At 43.7% G+C, this 14,466-nt stretch overlaps 1 protein-coding gene and 1 pseudogene across 1 annotated transcript; both read right to left on the reverse strand.

Moving 5' to 3' along the window:
• Window positions 1-5,528: 5,528 nt before the first annotated feature.
• On the reverse strand, window positions 5,529-6,506 carry LOC148830598 (olfactory receptor 51F2-like). Its single transcript, XM_088921610.1, has one exon. It carries the CDS (start codon window positions 6,504-6,506, stop codon window positions 5,529-5,531), a length of 978 nt encoding a protein of 325 aa, XP_088777736.1.
• A 2,385-nt stretch (window positions 6,507-8,891) lies between these two features.
• LOC148830599 (olfactory receptor 51F2-like) lies at window positions 8,892-9,883 on the reverse strand (annotated as a pseudogene).
• Window positions 9,884-14,466: the final 4,583 nt, after the last annotated feature.

Below are 14,466 nucleotides of genomic sequence, written 5' to 3' on the forward strand. Positions count from 1 at the left end.
CATGCAAGGATTTCAAACTCCGTATTACAAAAATGTTGAAGAATTAATTTTGGTGATATTTTGGTTTATTAAAGGGCATTTTGGAATTTTAGGTGTGGATTAATCTTAAATTAAGGGTGTAACTGTAGGTTTAATTTTCTTGTAAGGAGTGGATTAAATTCTTATACACAACATACATTACTTAGCATACATAAAGAATTTTAGATGTTATCAATCAATTAAATGCAGTATTTATATAAAGAGAATATAGTATAAAACAAATTGCTTTCCTTGGAAATTAATGTAAAATGATCTTAAATGAATTATCTTATACTTAACAGAAATAAAGCCAAGCACCACCTTGTGCATTACCCATTCTCAGAAAGTAATAATGAAAACAATATAACGTTATTATGAGTTTCAGTCTTGGATCTGTAATAACAATGGTTTTGCAAGAAAAGGTAAATAGTTTCACAATGTAGTACAGTGCAGTGGGATAATGCATTAGACCTCCAAATTGATTCTGTAATTATAATATTTCTATATAAAAAATAAAACACGTATTAACGGTTTTATAATAATTTAATGTTATAGGACTTTGTCAATCTTATTTTTGTAGGAAATGACTGTGTATTTTATATTCCTTGTTCAATAAACATATTGATGTTATGAAGTTAATCGTGTAAGGAAAGCACGTTATACAGTACTTACCAAAAAACATCTTGTTCATATGAAAAGGAAGAGAGAGATGAAATTCAGCTTTGAAAGACAAAAGCAGCAGTTATGTCATAATTTGAATTCCTTAAAATGTTTCCATCTTGTCTTCTGACAATATTTTTCTTTTTGATATGCAACACTATAATGACTCCACTGTTACATTTCTTGTAATGTAGAAATAGAGTGCAAGGATTTAGAATAAAGTAATTCCATTACTAATATTTAAAGTTATTAACAAATATTGTTTTTTGAAATGTAAGAAACAACAATAAACTCATTTCAGATACATAGAATTATTATATACATATACAAATAAAAAATGGCTGTGGAGTGCTATGTAAAGTGCTGTGCCATTGAAATATCTTACCAAATAAAGAAATTGTGAAATATTTGAGTATAATACCAAAAGAGAACACGAGTAAAAATGACAAAAACCTAAGGCCTTTTATACATTAGATCCTGCAGAGTGCAATCATCATGGGAATGCATTGTTCAACAGTATTACTGTGGGATTCATCAGTTCCACACATAAGAGCTCTTCAGAGAAACATTGCTTGTTAATTATATGGAGATGTAAAAGTAGCAGAATTAGTAGTTTCTTACTCCCGACCAACTATAGACACGAACACACTTGTACCCTTCACATCTTTCTGAACTCACACTTTTCTGAATGTACAGTAACATACTTTTCTAATCACACCAACATGAACCTCTAAACAAAGTATTTAATATTTATTATATCAGCTTTACAGATGGCTAGGTGAGACTGACTATATATCCTGAGTAGATCCAATTAGATGTCAGTATATTTTGGCGGTTTTAGATTTTTATGATTAGAGGTTTCTAAGCATTTTTTTGGAAGGTCAAGACTAACAAAAACCCTACACAGGAAAACATTTAGATTTATGTAGATTTATTCACTAATGGAGTTATAGGTGCGTAAACTTTGGTTGATGGAGTTTGTCTGGCTAATCAAGGTTTTGGAGGAACAGTAATCTGAGAATGTCAGCCATAGTGTAGAGTGAATGAGAACCATGTATGATGTGGGTGTTGGAATGTAATACAGCAAACAAGTGGCAGTATAGCCAACCAGCCCTAGCTCAGTGGAAGACTGTGCTGACTTGAAAAGAGCATCCTAAGGCCTTCTGCAATATGGAACTTTATAAGAAGGGAAGGTAAGACCTGCGGAGACCTATCAGGGACCCCAAAGGCAATATCAAAACAGACTAGAAATACAAGCTGCCTCTTCCAAATGTGGTGGGGTATTCACACAAATGCAAATCGTAAAGCTAAAATAAGCAGTGTTATATCCACTCACTTTGATTTCTCTCTCCCGGATGAGCTGAATACCTGTTATGCTCGGTTTGAGAAGGGAATCACAGAACCGCCAGTGCCAGTGTTCCCAACCACTGATGATACAGGCATGTCTGTCACGGAGGCTGAAGTCGGGGCAACCTTCAGACGGGTGAACATATGGAAGGCAACCGGCCCAGATGGTGTTCCTTTCACTTTTACAATCTTCGATTGTTTTTAAAGAAAACTACAATTACACCAGTGCTGAAGAAAAATACTGTGACCTGATTAAATGATTAAAGTATCTACCACCATATCTACGGTAATGAAATGCTTTGAAAGGCTGGTCATGAGGCACATTAATATATTGGTTCCTGAGTGCTTAGACCCCCTGCAGTTTGCATACCGGTATAACAGGTACACCGACATTGCTATTTCCCTGGCCTTTCACACTGCCCTGAATAAAGACACATACATTATGTGAGAATGCTATTCATTGACTACAGCTCCACATCACAACTCTAGTTCCATCCAGATTAGTCAGGAAGTTTAATGACCTGGGCATCAGCACCTCTCTAAGCAGCTGGATTCTGGATTTCCTGACTGGCAGACCACAGACTGTGAAGGTCGATGGAAAGCTTTCTTCCATGCTGATCATCAATATGCTGTTTTTCACGTTTACCCACAATCGTGTGGGTGTTTTAAGGAAACTACCTTTATACCAGTGCTGAAGAAAAATACTATGGCCTGTTTAAATGATTACAGACTGGTATCATTCACTGCATCTACTGTAATGAAATGCTTTGAAAGGCAGGTCATGAGGCACATTAACACAATGATACCTGAGTGCTTAAACCCCCTGCAGTTTACATACCGGAGTAACAGGTCCACTGACGATGCTATTTCCCTGGCTTTTCAAACTGCCCTGGCTCATTTGGATAATAATTTAGATAATAAACCTTAATGACCTGGGAATCAACACTTCTTTACAGTATGCAGCTGGATTCTGGATTTCCTGACTGGCAGACCACAGACTGTGAGGGTCGATGGAAAGCTTTCTTCCATGCTGACCATCAATATACAGTACAGTAGGTGCCCCTCAGGACTGTGTGCTTAGCCCCCTGCTGTTTTCCACGTTTACCCACAATCATGTGGTCAGACACTGCTCCGACTCCATCTACAAATATGCTGATGACACTACCATCATTAGCCAAATCACCAGTAATAATGAGACAGCCTACAGGGATGAGGGCAGGAAGCTGGTGGAATGGGCCTCGACAATCTCTCCTTCAACATCAGCAAAAAAAAAGATCTGATCATCAATTTTAGAAAGCAGGGGGGGCACATCCCTGTTCAAAATCAATAGGGTGGCTGTAGAAATGGTTAGCAGCTTCAAGTTACTGGGTACCGTTATTACTAACGATTTAACATGTTCCAAGCATGTAACTGGAGCAACACATAAAGCACAACAGCACCTTTACCTCAGGCAGTTGAAAAATGTGGTCTCTCTTCAACTATCCTTACTACATTTTACAGATGCACTATTGAGAGTGTGCTAACATGGTATTACAGTATGGTAATCTGCTCAGAAAAGATAGAAAAGTTGAGCATGTGCTGCGTTGGATGTTAGTGAAATGATAGTATTGTTTATTTTTTTCTTAGCTATATTTCTTGAAAATATAACAAAATCATATGAAATACAATCGTTAGTTTTTGTTTTGTATTTAATTAAATTTTTGGATGCTAAAATGCATATAGTATGCATATAGCACTACATGTACAGTATATAGTTTTTTATGACAACCACGCACAGCAGCTGTACTTTAATGATTCACTATGCTGCCTGATAGTTTTACAGAGTAGTGCAGTTCTGCATGAAATTATTTTCAAACATACCATGGGATACCCCAACATCTCTAATATATGCATCTGCACTTTTGCAGAAAGTAATGAGATACCACTTGCTGATGTGCTGGAAAGGCCAGTGAGTATGAGGAAATAGTGAGTTGGGAGTCAAGCTGAGGTTGTGCAAGAGACACATGAAAAACCAAAGACTGAAATGTAATGTTTTGCACCAATGTCAATGAGAGATGTCTAATTTTAGCAAGTACAAAACACTGAACGTGAGAAAATATGTGCACAAGGAATGTTTAGTAGTTGAATATTTACAGAATGTGTAGAAGAGCTGAAGTGTAAGATTAAAATTTTACCTCCTCCACAACTTCTGTGTAACAATTGGATATAAATTTGAGGTTAATCTATTCTTCAATTGATCAATCAATTGAAAGAAAATAATGTAAATTTAAGACTTGTTAATAATGACATTTTAAATCATTACTATGAATTGATTATTATTATTATTATTATTATTATTATTATTATTATTATTGATACTAAGTACTAAAGAATTTAACAATTAGATAGCACATATGTGACCGTATGCCAAACAACACACTTCACAGTATAAGCCGTATTAGCACCAAGAGAGTCGTGGAACTTGAAGGTTGTAAATTGGATATATTTTTTTTTACAATTTACAAGATAAAAAATATCACCAAATACAGAGGTAAATTCCATAAAATCATACAAAGACATTCATAATGTAGTCAAAATATTAAGGAAAATTAAAGGGTTTAATGACAATGTTTTGTGCTTATAATGAATGGGAATATGGTCGATATTGCATATTGACACAATTGACACAATTCAGGATCTGAAATAAAAGAAGAAGCTCAAGACTTCTGTGAAAGTAGCAAAATCAGCAAGAGATAAAGTTGAAGGCTTAAACAGTTACAGTCTGCTAAGGTGGCAGTTCCAGAGAGCACTGGAGAGATAATAGCAGGAAAGGGAAAGATTGAGCACAAAGTGAGGGAGACTGGACATGTTGTTAGATTGCAATTGGAAGAGAGAAACATAGAGACAATAAAGACAGCAAAATTGAGAAAGATAAAAAAAAGTTATGCTCGGGAAGGTACACATAAAGGTACACTAAGTGCAACAAAAATGCCAGAAGAGACATAGTGATGAAACGGAGAGGGTGTTAGAATTCGGTGAGGGAAGAACATAATATGTACAGCATTGGCAGGACAAAAGGTAGGTCTAACCAGCTAGGATCAAACAAGTCAGAAAAAAAGTAAGACTTATACATTCCTGATGACACTGCACACTAACGTCTTATATTCATACTCTACATATTCTGTTTATTGATTCTACTGAGGTTTGTCTTGTTTCTTTTGTGAAACTTTTGCACTGCTTTCATTACCTCCTCTGTTTTAAGTGAGGAAGTGATTGCGAATTACTGATAGCTGAGTCTAATTGAACTTGGCTGTTGTCATCCCTCCTGAACTTTCATGACCAACATAATATTTAAATTGCTTGTTTGCTCTGAAATATTTTGGAATATGCTTAAATTTGGGAATCCCATTTGACCCACTTAATGCAATGTCACATACTGTATATAAAATGTGTAAATATATAATGACATGTTGCATGCATGCCAATTTCTATAATTTTCTATTTTCAAACCCACTAAAATCTGTTTATTGATTCGTCCTAGGCTTAATTATCTTGTTTCTTTTGCAAAGCTTTCTCACTGCTTTCATTACCTCCTCTGTTTTCATTGTGTAAATGATGGGATTCATCATTGGTGAAATTGTAGAAGATAAGGATGTACTTATTATTCTGGTATTTGGGTCGATAGACGTAATGTTTGCTGCAATGTAGATGGCAGATATCGGAAGGTAAAACATTGCCACTAAGATTAAATGGGAGGTGCAAGTTTTCATTGCTTTTATGCGTTCCTCCTCTGAGGCGATTTTTAGTAATGCCAATATTATACACACATAAGTTGAGAGTATTAAAGTCAAAGGTGCAGCTAGCAATATTGCAATACCAATCTGAGCAATTACATAATTGGGAAAATTGTCATTACAAGACATCCGATAAATAGGTCCATGGTCGCAGAAATAACTGTTTATCACAATTGATTTGCAGAATGATAGTCTGGTAGTGAAACCTACAGCTGCAATTACTACCCCAGCTGCTAGAATCCATATTCCAGCTAATATTTTACCCATTCCAGCAGTAGTAATGATGATATGATATTTCAGAGGAAAGCAAATAGCAACAAATCTGTCATATGCAAGTGCAAGAAGAGTTAGTGACTGCATGAATGTAAAACTATGTACAAAAAACATATTAGCCAAGCAGCCTTCATATGAGATGAGTTGGGAATCAAAAAGAAAAGTCTCAATCATTTTAGGAATAAGAGCTGTGCTGCCACACATGTCAACTACAGCTAAATGAAAAACAACCACATACTTTGGGGTGTGAAGACTTTGCTCTATGTAAATAATAAACATAATGAAAGAGTTTCCTAATATCGTTACAGTTAAAACAATACACAAGAAAATATAATAGTATTTCACATAAGGAATATTAGAAAATCCATTGATATAGAAGAACTGAGGTCGAACAAATGAATCATTTTGAGGAAGTGTTGAATTCAAGGAACTCATGAGGAAGGTTTATCCCAGTTGTAGTCTCTGTCCTGTAATTAAAAAGTCAATATTATATTGCATTTTAAAAGGTTTTCTTTCTGTACTAGAATTTACAACATGCAAGGATTTCAACTCCATAATAAACATGATGAAGGAGATGAAGAAAAAACACAAGAAAATGTAATAATGCTTTACATGAGGAATATTAGAAAAATAATTGATATAATGGAATGGAGGTCAATCAAATGAAAAATTTTGAGGAATTGTTAAACTGAAGGAGATCATGGTAGTTTCTTCACAATTGTTTTTTTTTTTCTGTCCTGTAATTAAAAAGTCATTATTGTATCAAATGTTAAAGTATTTCCTCTGTACTAGAATTTTCAGTATGCAAGGATTTCAAACTCAATATTGCAAAAATGGAGAAGACATAATTTTGGTGTTATTCTGGCACCATTATATTACTGTGTCATGAAAGGAAAGAGTTGACAATTGAGTATTTGCTGCATTATAGTATTTAGGTTATTAAAGGGCAATTTGGAATTCTAGGAGTGGATCAATCTCAAGTTAAGGATATAGCTGTAGGTTTAATTTCTTTCTAAGCAGTGTATTAAATTATGTTAAACAACATAAATTACTTAGCATACATTGTTATTGTGAGTTTCAGTTGGATCTGTAATAACAATCATTTTCCATGAAAAAGTAAATAGTTTCACAATGTAGTACAGTGCAGTGGGATAATGCATTAGAAGTCCAAATTGATTCAGTAATTATAATATTTCTAGATAAAAAAAATTAAACACATTAACATTTTTATAATTATTTAATGTAATAGGACTTTGTACACCTTACCTGACACACCTGAAGAAGGCTCCACAGACAAAACATTGTGTTTTCTTTCATCTCTTTACCATGGAATAAACCTATTACCTGTTCCTTTGCAGCCTATGCATGCTGATGCAGCTACCCACCTGAACTACATTATACATCTTATTTTTGTAGGAAATGATTATGTATTTTATATTCCTTGTCCAATAAACAAACATATTGATGTGATGAATTTAATCATCTAAACAAAGCAAGCACATGTTATACTCACCAAAAAACGTCTTGTTCATATGAAAAGGAAGAGGGAGATGAAATGCAGCTTTGAAAGAAAAAAGCAGCAGTTGTGGGTTAATTTGAATTCCTTAAAATACTTCCATCTGGTCTTCTGACAAACTTTTATTTTCTTTTTGACATGCAACACTATGCTGTTATATTGTTTATACTTTAGAAATAGAGCACAAGAAATTAGAATAAAGTCAGTATTTTAAGTCAATAACAAATATTGTTTTTTGCAATGCAAGAAACAACAATTAAATCACTTCAGATACATATAATTATTATATACATATACAATTAAAAAATAGCTGTGGAGTGCTATACTGTATAAAGTGTGGTGCCGTTGTATTATCTTACCAAATAAAGAAATTGTAAAATATTGGAGTAAAAGAGAGCATGAGTAAAAATGACAAAAACCTAAGGCCTTTTATAAATAAGATCCTGCAGAGTGCAATCATCATGGGAATGCACTGTTCAACAGTATTATTGTGGGACTCATCAGTTTGTCTCATAAGAGCTCTTCAGAGAGAGAAACAATGCTTGTTAATTATATGGAGATGTTTGTTAAAGTAGCAAAGTATTTTCTTAGCCCAGACCAACTATAAACACTTGTACCTCTCACATCTTTCTGAACTCACACTTTTCTGTATGTAACATACTTTTCTGATCACACCAACATGAACCTCTAAACGAAACATTTATTATTACTTATATCAGCTTTACAGATGGCCAGGTGAGATTATGAGACAGTTCAGTAGTGGAAATAAAAGCAAGAAATCAAGGGTTTCTGGGAAAGATACATAGTCAGCATGTAAATGAAGTTAAAGGCTTAAAAAAATATACTCTAGCTGAGTGACAGCTCCAGAGAATACTAGAGAGAATAGCAGGATAAGGACAGACTTAGCATAAAGGAAGACCTGAAGAGTGATGATAGATGGTAGATTCAGACTAGTACAAAAAGAGACTGTAAAGACAGTAAAAAGAGAGGAGGATATTTAAATAAGTGTAGGTCTGTAGAAATGTTTGTATAAAGACTAAGATATGGTGAAACAGACAAGGGGGGTAGTACCCAGGAAATAAAGGTACTCCTAAGTATAACAAAGAAGTAGAAGCAATTGGGGTGTTTCAAATTTGAGAAAGAAGAACAGCGTTTAAAAGTACATAAAACTGATAAAATTGGAGTTAAAACCGACTAGATTGGAAAAATGCTGATGCAGCTACCCTTTGGAAAAAGGTCCAAAGAAATCAAAAACTGAAACATTAGACATTTTTCATGACATTGCATGCAAGCGGATAAATATTTTAAATATAAATAAAAATATTTTTAATGCCACTCAAAATCTGTTTATTTATAGGTTTAATTGTCTTGTTTCTTTTGTCAAACTTTTTTACTGCTTTCATTACCTCCTCTGTTTTGATTGTGTAAATGATGGGGTTCGTCATTTGTGGAATGGTGGAAGATAAGGATGCACTTATTATTCTGGTATTTAGGTGAACAGTGGTAATGTTTACTGCAATGTAGATGGAAGATAGAGGAAGGTACAACATTGCCACTTCGATTAAATGGGATGTGCAGGTTTCATTGTTTTTATGCGTTCCTCCCGTGAAGCAATTTTTAGCAAAGCCCATATTATACACATATAGGATAACAAGATTAAAGTCAAGGGTACAGCAAGAAATACTGCAGTACTGATTATTCCAATTACTTATTTGGGAAAATTGTCATTGTAGGACATACGAAACATAGGTCCATGATCACAGAAATAACTATTTACCACAATCGATTTGCAGAATGATAGTCTGGTAGTGAAACCAACAGCTGCCATTGTGACTCCTGCTCCAAGAATCCATATTCCTGCTAAGATCTTAGTTATTCCAGCAGTAGTGATGATGTTGTGATATTTCAGAGGAAATCAATGACAATGGTAAGTGACTGCGAAGAAGTAAAGGAGTGCACAAAAAAACATATTGGCCAAGCAGCCTTGATATGAGATGAACTGGGAATCAAAGAGAAAGGTCTCAATCATTTTAGGAATAAGACTAAGAGCAGTGCTGCCACACATGTCAACTACAGCTAAATGAAAAATAACCACATATTTTGGGGTGTGAAGGCTTTGCTCCATGGAGATAATGAACATGATGAAAGAGTTTCCTAATACAGTTACTGTGAAAACAAAACAAAAGAAAATGTAACAGTACTTCACATGAGGAATATTAGAAAGTCCATTGATATAAAAGAACTGAGGTCGAACAAATGAAACATTTTGAGGAAGTGTTGAATTCAAGGAGCTCATTGCAAGATAGCTTTTCCCAGTTGTTGTCTCCATCCTGTAATTTAAAATTTTATTGAATTTTAAAATATGATCTGAAATAATGGTTTCCCAGGAAAAAGTAAATAAAGTTTTACCTATAATAAATAAAATAAAATTGTACGATGGAGTAAGTTGATGATATTGTAACGCCCTTGCCTGCTGGTGAGGAGGAAGCGCCCCTAGGCGCTCGTAGTACCGCTGGGCATGCTGGGAGTGGTAGCCGGGGAGAGTCTGAGGGTCAGCACGATGACCAGCGGCTGACCCTATCTGTGTAAATAATGTCCTAGTAGTTCTAGTGCCCTGTGTAGTCTTATAAAAGTATAGCATGTTGTAAAGTAATTACCACCCTAAAGATGTGTACATGTTCCGTCAGTCTCCTCATGTGCGTGTATGTTTTTGTGTGGTTGTTAATGAATAAAGCTAGCGCTTGGTTTGGTAATCGCGTCTCCACTGGTCCTTTATTCTGAAAAGAACCTGAAAACACTACATTGGTGTCAGAAGCGGGCAGGATGGACAAATCGTGGCGGACACTATCCGATTCTGTTAAGCGCCGGCTGACTCTGAAAGAAACAGAACCCATCGGCAGCGCACATAGGGAGCCTGAGCAACTCCTGGGTGCGACAGGTGGCCACAGCCCTTACCAGGGCTACTCAGTAGTGGTTCCACCGGCAGAGTTGGGGCGACTGGCCGCTACTCCTGGTCAGCGGGTGCCCCAGAGAGAGGATACCCTCCCTGCCGGAGCCGATCAGCGATTACCACACCCATCGGCGCGGGTGCGACCAGGTCACTACGATGGGGAAGCGCCTTGGGAAACCTACGAGGCGCAGTTCCAGCTCGCGGCCCGGACGAATGGCTGGAGCCGGGCGGAGATGGCCGGCCACCTGGCGGCGGCGCTGGAAGGAACGGCCTGCCAGGTGCTCCTGGATGTCCCAGAGGAGGACGGAGGCGAATACACGGCACTGGCAGCAGCTCTCCAGCTGCGCTTCGGTGTGGAGGAGGCGCCGGACTTGATGCGGGAGAGGCTGGCCCTGCGGCGGCGCCGACCAGGAGAGAGACTGGGCCCGGTTGCCGCGGATGTCATGTTCCTCGCCCGCCGAGGATACCCAACTTTCCCCCGGGAGGCGCAGCGGGAGATGGCTCTCCAGGCCTCTCTCAAGGCCCTCTCACCCGAGGAGCTGCGGCGCCACGTGCAGCTGGCCGCTCCAACATCGCTGGAGCAGGCCTTGGCCCTTGCTACACGGGCTGAGGCCGAGTTCGGGGTGGCTGGAAGCGCCAGCAGACGCAGTGCGCCCTGCCGGCTGACCGAGGCAGCGACAGAGGAATCCAGCGAGGGGGAAGAGGAGCCAGCCCGTGCAGCGACCCCCGCGGAACAGCCCCGCACGCTGATTTGCAACCGCTGCGGGAAGAGAGGACACCGAGCCCGGTTCTGCCGGGCACCCGAACCTCGCACTCCTCAATCGGCGTCGGGAAACGGGAACGGGGCGGCTCAGCGAGGGGAAGGCCGCCCTTGGACACCTCAACCCCTGCTCCAGAGAGCACTGTAAAGACCGGCGCCCCTCATGCCACCGTGGGGCGAGTCGGCTGTAGCCGGGGCCTGTACCTCCACTGCCAAATCGAGGACCAACCCTGCCTGGCCCTACTCGACACCGGTTCATTGGTGACCCTACTCCGGTCGGGCGTCCTCCCCGACACCGAGGGCACCAACCCCCCAGGATGGGAGGCCTCCAGCCTGCGGCTAAGGACCGTGACGGGACAGCTCGCTGCAGTCCGGGGGAAACAGGTGCTTGCCTTCCGTCTAGGTGCAGCGACGGTGCGCCACCCCTGCTACCTCGCACCCATCCAGGAGGACTGCAGCGAGTGGGGGCCAGTTTGGACTTGAGCCGGCAGGAGTTGGTGTGGCAGGGGGAGCGACTTCACCTGGTGGAGGGCAGGCCCGGCAAAGGCCGAGGGACGCGGGCTTGCCGGAGCCGGGAGAAAAAGATGCAGTGGCGGCGGCGGCGGCAGTCGCCGGGGCAGACCAGGCCTGCGAGCCGGGGAGCGAGCATGCCGGATCCTGCCCCCGAGTCAGCCGGGGGGCCAGACAAGGCGGCGGCGGCGGGGGCCGAGCGTTGCGTGGAAGCGAGGTGCGCCGTGGAGGACCTCTACCAGCGGAGCTGCGAGGGCCTCGATCAGGACCAGCGGCAGCGGCTCCAGGAGCTACTCGCCCAGAACGAGGATCTCTTTGCAGCGAGAGATGAGGACTGCACCGGCACTGCCCTGGTCCAACATGAGATCAACACCGGCGACGCTCGGCCCATCCACATCCCACCGGGACGCATGGTTCACGCCAAGCGGACCGCCGCCGAGGAAAAGATCCAGGAGATGGCCGCAGCGGGGGTGATTGAGCCCTCCGCGAGCCCGTGGTCGGCACCAGCTGTACTGGTAAAAAAAAAAGACGGCTCGTGGAGGTTCTGCGTCAACTACCGCAAGCTGAACGAGGTCACCCGGAAAGATTCCTACCCCCTGCCGAGGATAGATGACGCCCTGGACTACATCACCGGGTCGACCTGGTTCAGCTCCCTGGACCTCCGCTGCAGCTACTGGCAGGTACCGCTTGCTCCCGATGGTCGCCCGAAGACGGCCTTTTCCATCGGCCAGGGCCTCTGGCAGTTTACTGTCATGCCTTTTGGCCTGTGCAATGCCCCGGCGACGTTCGAGAGGCTGATGGAGAGAGTGCTGGCATCGGTCCCGCGGAACCAGTGTGTGCTGTATCTGGACGATCTGCTGGTTCATGCCCGGGGTTTCGACCAGGCCCTGACGAACCTCCAGGCGGTGCTGGCCTGCATCCGCCGTGCTGGCCTGAGGCTCAACCCCCGCAAATGCGAGCTCCTGCGGCGGGAGGTGACCTTCCTGGGACATGTTGTTGGACCGCGAGGGGTGGATACGGACCTAGGTAAGGTCACCGCAGTGAGGGGCTGGCCGACTCCACGCACCGTCGCGGAGCTGCGCAGCTTTCTGGGGTTGGCTTCGTACTACCGGAGGTTCGTCCGGGACTTTGCCAGCATCGCTGCCCCGCTGCACCGCCTCACCGACAAGGGCCGCCGTTTCGACTGGGACTCGGGCTGTGAGACGGCCTTCGGCCGGTTGCGTGAGGCTCTGGTTGGGGCCCCCATGCTGGCCTACCCCGACCCGCGGTTACCGTATGTTCTCGATACCGACACAAGTAACTCGGGGGTGGGTGCGGTGTTGGCGCAGGATGGGCCAGATGGGGAGCGTGTAGAGGCCTACTATAGTCGGGCTTTGACTAGGGCTTAACGGAACTACTGCGTGACCCGTCGCGAGCTGCTTGCGGTGATGGCGGCGGTCCACCACTTCAGGCCGTACCTGTTCGGGACCCGGTTCCGGCTGAGGACCGACCATGCGTCCCTCACCTGGCTGCTCCACTTTAAGGAGCCGGAGGGGCAGATGGCGCAATGGATAGAGATCCTGCAGGAGTACGACTTCACTGTCGTGCACCGTGCGGGGTCTCACCATCTCAATGCCGACGCTCTCTCACGGCGCCCCTGCGAAGCCGCGGACTGCCACCACTGCGCCCGGCGGGAGCAGCGTGAGGGCGCGGTCCGCACCGTGGCGGAGGCGAGCACCGCGGCCACGGCCCGGGAGGGGCTGCTGGGGGTGGGCCTGTCAGACCTTGCGCAGCGTCAGGCAGCTGATCCTGACGTGGGGCCAGTGCTCCGCTGGAGGGCAGCAGGAGTGCGGCCTACGCGAGAGGAGCTCGCCCCGCACCCAAAGTCCGTCAAGGCTCTCTGCGCCCTGTGTGAGGCCTTGGAGGTAAAGGACGGGGTGCTGCGCCGGGGGTGGCGGGTACCCTCCAGTGGCGAGTTACGGTGGCAGCTGGTGGTGCCACGGTCGCTCCGCGGGGCGGTGCTCCGAGCAGTGCATGGCCAGCCAGCCGTGGGGCACTTCGGCGGTAAAAAAACTCTGCAGCGTCTCCGAGGCCATTTTTATTGGGGTCTTTGCCACCGGGACGTGGAGCGGTATTGCCGAACGTGTGCGGTGTGTGTGGCGCAGAAGGGCCCCCCCGAGCGCTCTTGGGCCCCCCTCCAACAACACCAGGTGGGGGCTCCTATGGAGCGGGTGGGGGTGGACGTTTTGGGCCCGTTTCCGCGCACCGAGGCCGGGAACCACTACATCTTGGTGGCCATGGACTATTTTACGAAGTGGCCGGAGGCCTACGCCCTCCCGGACCAGAGTGCCCCCACGGTGGCCGATGCCCTGCTGGAGAGGATGTTTGCCAGGCTGGGGGTGCCGGAGGAGTTACACAGTGACCAGGGGCGTAACTTCGAGTCCCAGGTCTTCGCCAGAGTGTGCCAGCGCCTGGGGATCACTAAGACGCGGACCACACCGCTGCATCCCCAGAGCGACGGGTTGGTGGAGAGGTTTAATCGGACGCTCGCCACCCAGCTGGCCACCCTGGTGTCCCGGCACCAACGGGACTGGGACCGCCACCTCCCCCTTGCGCTCTGGGCGTATAGGACCACGGTCCAGGAATCCACCAGGTGCACCCCAGCCTCGCTCATGCTGGG

The sequence above is a fragment of the Atractosteus spatula genome, chromosome 7 (genome assembly GCF_055471065.1).
Source record: "Atractosteus spatula isolate fAtrSpa1 chromosome 7, fAtrSpa1.hap1, whole genome shotgun sequence".
NCBI classification, from domain to species: domain Eukaryota; kingdom Metazoa; phylum Chordata; class Actinopteri; order Semionotiformes; family Lepisosteidae; genus Atractosteus; species Atractosteus spatula.

Excerpts from the sequence above, each read along its gene's own strand:
- LOC148830598 (XM_088921610.1), bottom strand. The coding sequence starts at position 6,506 with ATGAGTTCCTTGAATTCAACACTTCCTCAAAATGATTCATTTGTTCGA.